The sequence below is a fragment of the Columba livia genome, chromosome 3, assembly GCF_036013475.1.
Source record: "Columba livia isolate bColLiv1 breed racing homer chromosome 3, bColLiv1.pat.W.v2, whole genome shotgun sequence".
Classification (NCBI taxonomy): Eukaryota; Metazoa; Chordata; class Aves; order Columbiformes; family Columbidae; genus Columba; species Columba livia.
In genome coordinates, this window is record NC_088604.1 from 103,138,916 (window position 1) to 103,152,776 (window position 13,861).

At 37.4% G+C, this 13,861-nt stretch overlaps 1 protein-coding gene across 18 annotated transcripts in view; it reads right to left on the reverse strand.

Annotated features, from left to right (window-relative positions):
- Positions 1 to 13,861, reverse strand: part of CDC42BPA (CDC42 binding protein kinase alpha) — a 193,384-nt gene that overhangs the window by 108,894 nt on the left and 70,629 nt on the right. For all 18 annotated transcript variants that reach the window (XM_065058633.1, XM_065058622.1, XM_065058629.1 and 15 more), the window contains exons 5-6: positions 13,607 to 13,702; positions 8,754 to 8,902 (exon numbers count right to left, since the gene is read on the reverse strand). In XM_065058633.1, coding sequence (XP_064914705.1) covers positions 8,754 to 8,902; positions 13,607 to 13,702 — 245 coding nt within the window. The remainder of the gene's footprint in view (positions 1 to 8,753; positions 8,903 to 13,606; positions 13,703 to 13,861) is intronic.

Genomic DNA, 13,861 nt, shown 5'->3' on the forward strand with positions numbered 1-13,861 from the left:
ATGTCAGACCTTTAAAAATAATAAGAAAAATAAAAAGTGCACTGTTAGCTCAAACACACTAAAATTACACTTATTAACAATGAAGGACAGTTTTACTGAAAAAGTCTTTGTATTTAATTTGTGTATGTAGTAGACTTTTTTTTAATATAAAGTATAAGACAGAATGCTTGCCTAAAAATAAAACGTATTTATATTTTTTTAATATCTCAGATAGGAACTTTAGGTATGCATTTTCAGCCCTTAAACTTAAGCAGAACCCTAAAAAAGCTGTACCTGTGTAAAAATAAATTCCTTTCTGCGCTAAAAGTTTAATTTCATATATGAGGAAGGCACAGCTTTGCTATCAGTATAACAGAGATTTCAGACCCCCATCCCTTTTTTTTTTTTTCTTTTCTTCAAGCCCACATTTTCTCTTTTGTACCTTTTTAATGCTCTTTTCCTGGATTTTACACGCTATATCTGATTAAAAATTACTGAGTTAGAGTGGCAGTAATATCACTGCTTCCTCCAGCACAAGGAAATGCTAAAGGCTGCCACTCAATAGCTAATAAAGAAAAACTGAACAGCATAAACATCACAGCACCTGAGTCAATAAAGATTTTAATACAACTTTTCAGATAAAGCTTCACAAGGTCTTGCTTCCCTGACCCCAACCACAAAGCCTTCCACAACTGAACCAAGCGTGACCTTACACAAGCATCTGCTTTGTAAGCAGTATTCTAATTTGCAGGATGTTAAATGGCCTATTTCTTCTCTCATGTAAGAAATTAAAATCTAGTAATATTTTTGCTGTTATTAAACAGGAACACGGGGTATGTTCTTCTAACAATACAACAACTCTTCTGGAAATGCAACAAGGAAATGTTACTGTAGAAGAGCTTCAATGCAGACAAGGTTATCTGGACTGATGCTTCCTTAACTGCCCTTTCAGGAATCAGATTCTTGCACTGCTATCCTATTAGAAGTAAGATATCATGCAACAATATCTTAATTTACTTTGAAGAAATGGAAGTATTAGATTTAGTGTTTGGAGCAACAGCAATTTAATTCAGAAATTTAGCCCCCAAATTTCTACTTGTCAGATCTGGCAGTTCAGGTAGTAAAAACATTCTTGCCCGAAAACCATCAAATAGTCACTGTGGAGAATGCTCTAGCAAGAAACCAGGTAAAAGACAATGGCTTAAACCACTTATTTTAAGATGTTTAAGAATCTCGGTGTTACAGTTTCATACTGACACTGCAGGAATATCAAACAGTAAAGCCAAGCTATTGTCGCTTTTTTATGCAATGATGAATCTACAGGAAGCTTAAATTCAGAAGATGATAATGAATTTGTCCTGTGCTATTTCAAATCTGATCCAATCTAACCTAACAACACAAACCCAATTGTATTTAAAACAAAAAGAAAGAAGCAAAGATCTCATAACTGTGAATAAAATAAAGGTACTCTAAGGAGGAACTTGAGGAGCACATAGTGTATTAATAACTGAAAATCTGAGACACTATGAAAGAAGGGAGTTATGAAACAAATACTGTGTTCACTAAAAGAGATAATGATATGGTAAGTCCATTGAAGACAAAACATGAGGATGTTAAGTCTCCTCCTAATATAACAAAAAGCTTAAGAATAATGATGACTACCATCACACAACTGCCATCCTCATTTCTGCCACCTCGTTCTAAGCTTTATATACAAGAACAAAATCACCAAAAGCATTAATTACCAACTCTGTCCTCAGCCACCAAGCAATGAGCTAATTATTATACATCCTCAGAACCATGGTCACTACCACCAAAAATTCAGAAATAAGGAACATGTTTTTGTCCTACTTTCCTGCTGTTGATTTTGGATACCAAAGAAAGTAGCAGGAGAAAATATTTCCAGGTCTAAAATAATCAGAAAAGAATGAGTGTAAAATTATACCTTAACTCACATAAAAACAGCTTTTGCCTTCAAAAGAAGTAATGAAATTTTGAAAACATTTCCAACTTCATAAGACACTGAAACCGATCTCATATCAGAGCTACAACAGTTCTTTTCTGCAAACACCACAGAAGCGAAATGAATCTCTGTGCTAGAGGCAGCAAGAATCTCCTGGAAAGTTCCATCACATTTAGCATCCACTGAGCCTTGCTAGAAACATTATTACTTGGAAGGCAAGACCAGCGTTTTACTTTCTTATATGAGACTTTTGGCATTAAGAATTTTCCCATTAAGGTTAAAAAGGATCTTTTTCAGTGAAACTTTATTTCTTGCTTGACTCTCTCATTTTCACCCCTAGGAGGTTTTACATACTTCTGTCTTACAACAACCACATCCACTTCCTACCTAAGCAGGATTATATACCATCTGACAGAGTGTCCACACCTATCTGCCTTTCAAGGAACCGCACCAAGAAGATACACCGATCTACATAAAAACAAACAAAAAAATCATCTACACATTCCTCCTATGAGTCTTCTATGCGTCTCCTCCTATGAGACTCTTATGAGCCTCCTATGAGTCTTCTTTCTAATAAAGGTATAATTGTCTAGCTACAGGACTGGTGAGGACTCACCAGAAAGAAGGGAGGGGTGTGCTCCTTATCTTGGTGACCTTCCCCAACTGACAATAATCAAGAATTTCCTTCCTTAGGAGGTAGGTCTCGGAAATGAAAGGGGAAGGGTTTATTTCTGAGGGGTTTATGGCTAACTACATTTAAGACACCCCAGCTCCAACAGCTTCTTGAGTCCCTTTTTCTTTAAAATCACAGAGTTAAATAAATACCTCAAGTACCACTCAGTGGATGTTGGGACAATGTAATGAACATAGATTTTCTTGGAAAGACAAACTTAAAAGTGATTTCCTCCTATTCTCCTTCATCATTAAATTGGAGAACCAACACACGTTAGTCAAAATGTAAAGTTCCTTCTAACCTGGACTGGTGTCCTCTTTCAGTTCAGTGCACAGCCCCACAAACCTTTGTTTCAGCAGAGCTGTAGGGATGTTCAGAGCTCAGGTCTTGGGGAGAAAGGAACAATGGAAGTAAGAAAGCCAAAGGACACATTTGTAAAAGCACCTCTGCTGAAAGGACCACTCAAGGCTACTATGGCTTAAGGCACTGGAGTCAGGGTTTCTAAATTCCTTCTGCTTGAATAACATCAAATATAGGTCTATGCTAGCTCAGGCACCCATTACACAGCTTTCACTTAAATGAACACTCCCACTAGACACAATAACATAAGAAACCATTTGTCTTCTACATGATAGCACAGCCAGTCTAATCCACTAGCTCTTGGCACTTCAAGCATATAAGGGTCTTTTATTTCAAAATACTTCTAGCTCATCACAGGCTCCTTGAGAAATCCTACCAACAAATTCTAGTCAAGTAGCGTTAACCTCCTACAGTCCTCACTGCAAATCAAATGCCACCCTCAGGGGGAACTATGGCAGCAGCTGCCAGCATCTATAGCATATAAGGTCACAGAGCAAAATGAAAGCCCAGAGTCTGTAAAGATGACCTTTGTTTCCAGCCCTTCCTCAGTGGAAGAAGGGAGAGGAAACACAGAGCCCAGACTCAGGGAGCTCTCCCACCCCTGTAAAGGAATACCTCCTAAGGAAGAGCTACCTTTTCAAATACTCACTAAAATAACTTTCTGTCCTGCAGTTTTCCATGTAAAACTAAACTACGCAACATTGCAAAGCAATACATTTTCAGCAGACTATCAAAACAATCTTATGTTATTTTTTCCTTATTTTTCTAGCCCTGTTTCCTTCACTCTCAGCACTTTGTAAGGACATCTTCATGTGCGTGTTCGACATTATGTCTGTTGCAAAGTTCGGTAAACACCTAAAATATGTTGTTGCTTTCTTTCAAACCCACAATTACAGTTCACTTTACCAAAGGCCAGAGCACTTGGCTCATCCTTGTGCCAGCTCAACTCAGACATACCGCACAATGCAGCTGACTCCCTAGGATGTGCCTTCCACCCCCAAATTTTCCACTTAAGCAAATTAATGATCAGGAAAGATGGGATCCACCCAGAAGACAGAAAACCACTTATTCAGCAAGTCAAAAATGGATATGCTGGCACTGAAACTTATAGTTGAAAGTGAAATGCACCCTACAAAGAATCCCAGATTTCAGCCGCCTGCTAACTAAATATTTCAGGGATGTCCCTAGGATGATTTTTACACCGAACAAATAGTACCTTCTTGTAAAAAGTAAAGAAGAGGCTGGCTTGATAGGGACTAGACAATTCTTTTATCCCTCTAATGCATGTATTCCCTTACATTCAATATTTCTCAGAAAGGATGTCACTTCCACAGAGAATTCTGCTGCTCTACATTTTAAGAACTCAAGTGTTCCAGTGAAGCCCGACTTAAATTTCAGAAGTTGATAAAGAAAATGGAAAGAGAAGAAAAAAAATGCACCTGGTGGTTTAGAGTGCTAAAATCCTTCAGACTAAAACACAGTGGCAACTAGAAATCCAGAAACACATTGATCAAAGTAACTGTAACCTCACATACCTTATGGAAGTAGCTGTGTTTATGCTTTGCCTGCCTATATATGCAAAAGATGACATCCAAATGTATGTAACTGGAGAGCTTGCTCTGTAGTCTTAACTGTCCCTCCCATAAACTTAACCAACAAAAATAATAATTAACATAGGTGTTTCATAATCCTTCCAAAATATTTGCTTAGTAAGAAGGTGAGGATTGTTTTACCATTAAATAGAAAAAGAAGACTGTTTAATGTGGGTGTGTGCCAATATATGAAAACTGTTTTAAATGAATATTTTTGCTGTGGTCTGGAGGATCATGAGCCGAACACTCCCCAGCTGCAAATCCGCTCTGCACTGAACCACTGTGCAACCCTGCACAGAACAAATAGGTGGAGGAAAGAAAGTCAAATGAAAATGACTTCAGCACATTATCACCTACAATTCTGTACTATTCAAGAAGCTGGAATGTCCCCAATGAAATTTAGGTCAGCAACAGACTCAGATGCACCCTTACAAAAGAAAGGGCTATCCCAGAAGACACGAAAGGCAGCAGCACAGACCCGCTGAAGGGGCACGCAAAGCACCCGTGGCACAGTCCTGTGCCTGGGACTACGTGCCCAGAGGGATCTTCTGCTGCCTTCAGGGGAAATTTCTTCCAGCAGCACCCAGACCTTCTCATTTTTTATTTATTGATTTTAAACTTCAAAGGATTTAGACAAAGCCAAGTGTTCTATACCTCAATCTGCACCTGACATAAAATGGAGAGAAAACCTGTCTCACTAATAAAGTAATTGAGAAGCTGAAGTCTCAGTTGTAGGGAAAATCAATTTTATATGTTTGAGGTAAATATGTTTGTGCGTAAATAAAGTGTAGATGCCTAACTTAAGACGGTAAGGGTTTTACTCCAGCCCACACCTAGACTTTTGATAATGCAAATATAAGCTTTTAACATAGGCCATCAGGAAATACATAACAACACAACCTTGAAACTGAAATTCATATTAATGCATGTAGAGGCTCTTTCTAGGGAAAACAAAAATAAAAAAAGGTGCTACAAATCTGTAAAATACAAATTGATGTTTATTCCTAATAAATGTAAAATCTCACCCAGTATGATACTACAGTTTTCAGAAAACTGGCACAAGACATTATTTAACCTTGGCCTACAAGCAAGCATTACTTCATTAGTGCAAATTAGTAATTTAAGGTATCAGGGGTAGGTATAAGCTTTACACAAACTCCCAAGGAAGTTGTGCATTTGTAAGAGATATACATACTTTCTTCCTTATTGCGAATACCTGCAAATACTTAACTTAGATGAAGTTTTCTTTCTAAAGCCAGTCTTGGAGCTGTCAATGCTATTTGGTAATGATAGTGCTGGTTCATTTGTAACAATAACAAAAGCTAAGATACAGAGTAAAGAAAAGGCCATTTTATTAACATTCTGAGCCATCATTTAACTATCAGGTTAAACACCACATTATTTGTTCACAGAAATTAATTGATCAGAAATGAAAACATCAATCAGAACATAAAAGTTTGAGGTTATCTCGAAAACTTTATATCCATGTTCATTTAAACTAAAAAGCAGACAAAAGCGGGGAAAAAAAAAAATACCCTAAAACCAGTAGTACTGCTGTTATTTTCAGCTAGCAACTCTTCTCCTTCAATTCAGTAGCTATCAGGAGACAGCACTGAAAACGTAATGCAATTTCTCTGCACAATTCTGCTAATACCTAGACTTTGATCTCGTTCCCACTATAAACTGATCCCATGGTCCCACAGTGCTAGTGCAGAAATGGCATTCAAGTTTGGAACTCCAAATCATGAAATACGGTCAGAGAAATTTCATTTAAGTAACGCTGAGGTTGCTTGTATATGACGTTTGAGAACTTTGGCCAATGTACTTTAGGAAAGAAAAGGGACTTGCAGGTGGGACTGGAGCGGTCTGCACACCAGCTACCACTGCGCTCAGTATCACTCCCAAACACAAATAACTGACAACAGCAAAGTGATTAATGATAGAAAAGAGCAAAGGAGCAGCACACTGAGAATAAAAACTGAAAGACAACTTTTAAAAGGCACAAAAACACCGAGAGCAAAAGAAAATTATCAAGTACAAGACGATATGGTTGATGTGAAAATCAATCCTGAAAGAACTAGGGCACTAAAAGGAAACAAACCAAAATGATCTGCTACCTCATTGTATGAAAAAAAGCTTGAATGAGACATGCCTAAAGCACGATCTCTAGTTCACTAGCTACAACTCCGATCAAATCCTGATTCATATTAGCTGTTCCTCTGAAAGACCACCACTACAGCTGTTACATTATTCATCCTTTAGTAGGATGCGTCCTTCTCCTGCGTCCTTCCCCAAAAAGGATGTGGCCACCACACTTTCAGGAAAAAAAAGCATGAGTGGCATTAAGATTATGTGTTTTCTTTCCCTTTACTAGTTGCAAAAATCCTAACAAAACTAACAGTGGAACGGGTCTAATTTCAAAGGCTTATAATTTAACATACACTAAACTGCTCTTTACATTTTTAATATTCAAAAACCATCCCCTTATAAACAGGCATTATATTACAGCAGTATTAATGATAAAATGCCAAAGTGGCATTTAGAAATTCATAAACATGGGAACCTCACTGACAAGGCCACAAATCAAACAATAAAGGCCTAAGAACTTGTAAGGGCTTTTTTTGTTGTTTTGCTAAACATTTGTAGTAATAAATACGCAAGCATAATAATCAGTATGTTGGTTTGAACTGCAATAGTACTGAATTTTCCATCAAAATTTTACATCAACACCTATTTCATCTTGGGGACACTATTTGAGGACAGAAACATCACATCTGCTGCATATTACATACTAATAGTGCTGAATTACAGTGGTTTTGATCTGTTTGGAGGAACAGGTAGAGACGGTGGGCATCTGCTCTTCTGGGAAGAGTTACTACCACATATGCACCTGGTAACAGGAGACAGCATCTCAACAGTTTACCCAAAAATACATTTCAAAAGTACATCCATGTTACACCGAATACAAAAACCTTTCACAGCAGGTCCTAAATGATCAAACAGTATCTCAGAAACAGCGCAGTTGAAATCTTCAAATTCAAGAAAACCGCTTAAGGAAAATACTATGCTCAGATTTTTCCACAAAGCGCTATCACAAAGAGCTCTTCTAAGCAGGTAGACACAGTTATTCAACAAAACTAGAAGACTTCAAAATATTCCAAATATTTTCAAATATTTTCAAAATATTAGCCCCTCTCCACCCTAAAGTGCTCCGAGCTACAGCTCTTTCATGAAAAGCCACAATCTCAAGGGAGACAAAACACAACACAGCAACAAACCAAAACCAACCACAATACACCTTTTGGGAAAAAGAAGCAAACAATCAACAACCACCACACTTTTTTGGAGCAAAGCGGCCAAGTGGGAACGGTAAAAGAAAGAATGGCTGGTATTGATTCTGATAAAGGGTGATAGATGGACGTATCAAACGAGCTCATTCTGCCAAGTGAATGATTCAGCTCCATCAATTGGGAGTGATCTATTGAGTGCATTTGAAAATTCTGCCTCTTATATAACGTAATCTTTTGCTCTGTATACAAGAACTACAATGGAATTCAGTGGACAATGATACATTCAAGAAAAGATAATGCTAGTTTTAGGGGGGGGAAATCAATCATGGCCTCCAAAAAGGCTACACATAAACAACTTAATATTTTCCTTTGAACAAATTATTTTTTATATACCAAGGTAAAGCCAAGTGCCACAATTTAAGTACTTCCACTTATTTAGCAAAATACTCCCACTTTACTTTAAAGCTAATTTCATCAAGCCCAAAAGAAAATGGTGAAAAAAAAATCCAAAGCAGGCCATACAATGGTGTGTTTTAGACTTCCACATAGACTGAACAAAATAAGAAACAGAATGTGATCCTTCAATGAACCTGTTCGAAGTTGATCATATTTCACAAACAGGTTTTGTTGTTATAAATTATGGGTCATTAACTTTGAAACATGCCAGCGTGCAAGATTCACCACATGCATTCAGATATTCACTCATGTCTCTGACCACGTGGTACAAGTTCAGCAACAGTTCTCAATAACCACAAGATGTAGGCAGCTCAATTCTATCGCACTTACTATTACAGCAAATACTTGTTACAAGCTTGAACTCTTTAACGGGAATTATTTTCACTCCATTAAGTAAGTCCACGTAACTTCAACAGGAATTTGGAGCTCAAATTACTTACCTGTGAACATAATGCAACTGATGAACGGAATCAATAGCTATCACCATTTCAGCCAAATAAAAGCGAGCCATATCTTCAGGCAGTCTGTCCTCAAACTTGCTGAGCAATGTAAGCAGGTCTCCTCCAACATAGTAATCCATAACCAGGTACTAAGGAGTGGGAATGACAAGTAAAGACGGGGGGGGAAATAATTTATTGAGAGAATCAGAGACTAAAAACTAATTCAAACACAAAAATTAATTTATTGCAAAAGTTACTATAGGCATTAAAAAAGCAGACCAAGATGCTTAAATGTTCTGAAAAAAGTAGCTGGTTCAGCCTCATTTTAATATTTAACCTACTTGAATGTTTCATATTTATACTTCACGACAAAACAGTATCAGCTTCATCCACTGTCCTATCACCAAACATAAAATATTTAGATACTCTGGATTCCCTTATAAAAACAATACCTTCTGATACAATACAAAAGCAAAGGATTAAAGCACAGACCTATTAAAACAAAACCATTTGTGTTAACTTGCAATCTGATTTAAGGGCTCCAATTTCCCAGGCTTCCCTTCCCGTTTTTTTCCTACCATCTTCTTCTCCCATTAAACAAACAATATTGGAGATAAAGTTTTCAGGCTACTCAGATTATGGTAAAGATTAAGAGACTTCCAGCGGCTCATGGTACAATTCCAGATATTGTTGACATTGTGCACAACACAGGACCTGCCAACATACGGTGGAAGGTGTCACCTTCTCCAACTGAACTGATAGGGAAAAATACACTTGATTTCTGATTTATTAATGAAACATAAAAACTGCTTGCTATTGAATCAGATGCCAAGACTTTGAAGAGATCAGAACCTTTCTCCATTTTACTATGACGGAACAAAATGCCACTTCCTTTAGAGACATGGTCAAAATGAGTGGACAAAGTAAACCTAAGTGGGAAATTCATGATTAATGTATTTTTATCTTAGTTTAGTTTGTTTTAATTGTGGAACAGCAACTGCAAGGGCAAATGGGGAAAAGAAAAAAAAAAAAAAAAATCAAACTAATATCTAACAAACTAATTATAAGCAACCTAATTTAACACCCATTGCTATGACGTTACTTTCAAACTTCATTGTGGACAGACTAATTGGAATAGTTTCCCACTACAGTATGTAGTGTCTGAGATACTTTGCCTAGAGTTCCAACCTCTGCTTCCAGGAAGGCAGAACACATCCACATTTGAAGCTGAGATTTTTAACAATAGTGTATAATGAATCCCAAGTAATAAAAAAATATTAAAGATGCAGTAATCTATATCACAATTTGATTCTTTAAAATTTTGGTAAAGCAACTTAAAGAGACTTTCTAATTAGTTCTCCTCATTCAAGTGTTTCCCACCTTCAGAAAGAAATTAAATTGTGTGTAAAGAATTCTGCAAAATTATACCAGCTATAAGGAAGATGTGAAGCACATAGAAATCCTACAAGCCATTTTCTTTCCCTCATACTTTCCATAACAATAAAGGTGATGAACAAAGATTTTAAAAATTTCATACAGAATAGCCTGGGCATCCTCAATGATTCCAAGCATGTGAAGAAAGTATCAAATGCATTTCCGCTAAATTCTAAATGTGCTGACATTCAAAATTTCATCTCTTGCTTTGTGACATGAATAGTAAACTTCTTAAATTATGCTCACACGCCTTACACAAGATAAATATCTTCAGTGGCGCTCCTATGCTCCCTCTGAAACAAGATCTACAGTATTAGCTTCTCATGTTTTGTAGTTTTAGAAAATACATTAAGCCTTTGGAACTTAACATAATTTTCATTAACTGATACACTATACAGTGAGGTCTGCAAGAGCTTAACTTATTGCTTTGAAAGTATATTGAAAAAAAAGCCTCTTAAGATACTCATAACTGATGTGGAATCTCTGCACTCATTCTTCAGCATTTTTAAAAGCAGTACAACCCAGTAACTGGATATACCAAAATAAAGGAATTTTGGCTTTTACAACACAGAAGTCTCCTGCACGTCCCATTTTACAAGAGCAACACACTAGCCTAATCACAAAGAAACTCTCAACTCCTCAAATATGCCAACATTTAAACTGCAACTCACAGTATTAAGTCGTGCACTTGAAGTTAAACACATGCAGCAGAATCAAAGCTAAGTTTAACAACTAAATGTTTAATAAAACACTCCAGTCAATGCAGAGCATCCCTTCCAATGCCAAACAAAATCTCAAAAACAATTAAAAAAATAATAATATTTTAAAATATTTTCTGTATGCACACCATTATCCAGATCTATTCATGTCTCAAATACTTCTCAAAACACGACTGTACAACAGCACCATCCTTTCAAGAGAAGGAAAAAACACAGATTTAAGGATAGTAAATTCTAGTAACTAGTGGAAGTTTAACATTGGCATTTAATCCTACATCACAGAATCATTTACATTGGAAGAGATCCCTTGAAATCACCTACTCCAATCTCACCTGCTCAAGCAATGTCAGCTAGCGCAAGATGACAAGCACTGTGTCCACTTGTGTTCTGAGTAACTCTCAGGATGGAGACTCCACCAACATTCCAGGCAACTTGTTCCAGCATTTGAACACCCTCACAGGAAAAAAATAGCTTCTTGTGTTCAGACAAAATTTGATTTGTTTCATTTTGTGTCCCAGCTCTCTCAGCCTCTTCTTTTATGAAAGATGCTCCAGTACCTTTATTATCTTTCGGACCTTCCACTGCACTTGCTCCAGTAGCTCCACCTCTCCTTTGCACTGGGGAGGCCAGAACTGGACACATAATTTCAGATGCAGCTGTACCAGGGCTGAGCAGAGCAGAAGGGCCTGCACTTTCCTGCTGACAATGCTTTTCCTAATGCGGCCCAGGATACTCTTGGCCTTTTTTGCTGCGATGGTGCATTGCTGGCTTATGGTCAGCTTGTTACCTTCCAGGACCTCAAGCCTGCAGCACCCAGCATGTACTGGTGCCTGGAGTTACACACAGAACTACAGAATCATTTTGGTTGGAAGAGACCCTCAAGTTCGTTGACTCCACTAAACCACATCCCTAATAACCTTGCCTACATGTATTTTAAACACCTCCGGGGATGGTGACTCCACCAGTTCCCTGAGCAGTCTGTTCCAACACCTGATAACCCTTTCCAGGAAGAAATTTTTTCTAATATCCAATCTAAACCTCCCTGGCACAACTTGAGGCCATTTCCTCTTGTCCCGTCACTTGTTACTTGGGAGAAAAGACCAACACCCTCCGTGCTACAACTTCCTTTCAGGTAGTTGTTAAGAGCAAGAAGGTCTCCCCTCAGCCTCCTTTTCTCCAGGTTATTCCTCCTCAGATGCAGGACACTGCATTTCCCTTTGTTTGTCTTCATGAGACTTCTCTCTGCACAGTTCTCCAGCATATCGAGGTCTATCTGAATGACAGCATAGCCAACTGGCATCTCAGCCACTTCTCCCAGCTTTTTATCACCAGCAAACGTGCCAAGGGTGCATTCCATTCCATTCCATTGTCCAGGTCGTTAATGAAGATTTCAGCCCCAGTATTGAGCCCTGGGTTACACCATCACTGACAGGCCTCCAGCTGGACTTCATGTAACGGACCATGATAACCTGGGCACAGCAGTTCAGCCAATTTTCAACCCACCTCACTGTTGTTCATTTAACGCATGCTTTGTCAGCCTATGATGATGTTATGGCAGACAGTGTCAAAAGCATTACTAAAGTCAAGGAAAACAACACCCACTGCTCAACAACATCTACTGCTCAGTCTACACAGATGTTTTTTAAAGGCCACTTCTGTTATATTTTACTTCAATAAAAAGCACATAGAAACTAGCGATACACTCACACTAAAATGATGAAAAACAGTATTACTGGTATTTTCCCCAGCAGGCTGCAGAACTAGCTCTTGTTTAGTAGACTATCAAAGGTAAAGAACAGAGGCTGCTCTGTGCTTGGTGAAAATAAGGAAACTAGCAATATTGTGCAAGAATTCCACGTATAGCACTTCTTTTATTGGACACATTGGGCAAAAAAAGATTATGTCTGCATATTAGATTTTTAAGAAAGCATTAGAACTTACTGATGATATAGAATCAAAATCAGAGGGCAATAAAACCCAAATAAACAAAATCTATTAACATGTAGTAGTTGTCTTCAGGCATAAATATTACCGAAACTGTACCATGATCAAAACATATTTTAAGTGGGAAAGACTTCATAGAAAACTGGCACTTTTTCCTCACATTAACTTCTTCTTGCAAGTCTTTCAAAATACTGGAAAACTAAGTCACATTAAATATTAAAGAGACTTTAATCTACAGTTACAGCTTCCAACTCTTATTTATGAACATTCAGTGGCATTCTTCCATGCTGCAAGAACATGTTATTATTTTATGACATTTAGTGGGTTTAAGTTCTCTAAAAAGCAAAGGCCAATCAGAATGGAGCTACTCCCTATTTCCAGCTGTACAACAGTAATCAGCAATATTAATCACAAAAAATAATGTCAAACAGAATATTTATGTTAGTAAGTGCATTTTTATGGATCCAATTTAAGTGGAGTAACAAATTATAAGAAAGAAGATGCTGACAGACCAAGATTCATCAACAAATGTGAGCGGTTTAGAAAACAAAGCTGCATTTCTAAGATATTTCTAGCAAAACTTTAAGTTTCTGACCACTCTGCATCCTTCAGAATCTTATGCACAAAATCACAGATCCTCACATGGTCTGTATGGTCCAGAACACTAAATCAACAAATAAAATAAGTATTTTTCTGTCTCAAACCACAACCAAGAATCTGCATTTCCATCCATATAAATATAAAAGCAACACTCACTAAATAGTTTTCATCCTGGAATGCATAATGTAATGTTGTGATCCACTGGTTATCTCCATTCACTAACACATCTCTCTCTTCTCGAAAACAGGCTGTCTGAAGGGGAGAAAAATAATAAGGCTTTAAGTAAAATACGTGAAGAAACACATTTTGCAAGTTGACTCTGTTTTTTAAAACTTTATTTTGGGGAAAAATATTTAAAATTGCCTCTCAGTTGACATGTAATTTGCTACACCCTCCAAACATGCCAAAATC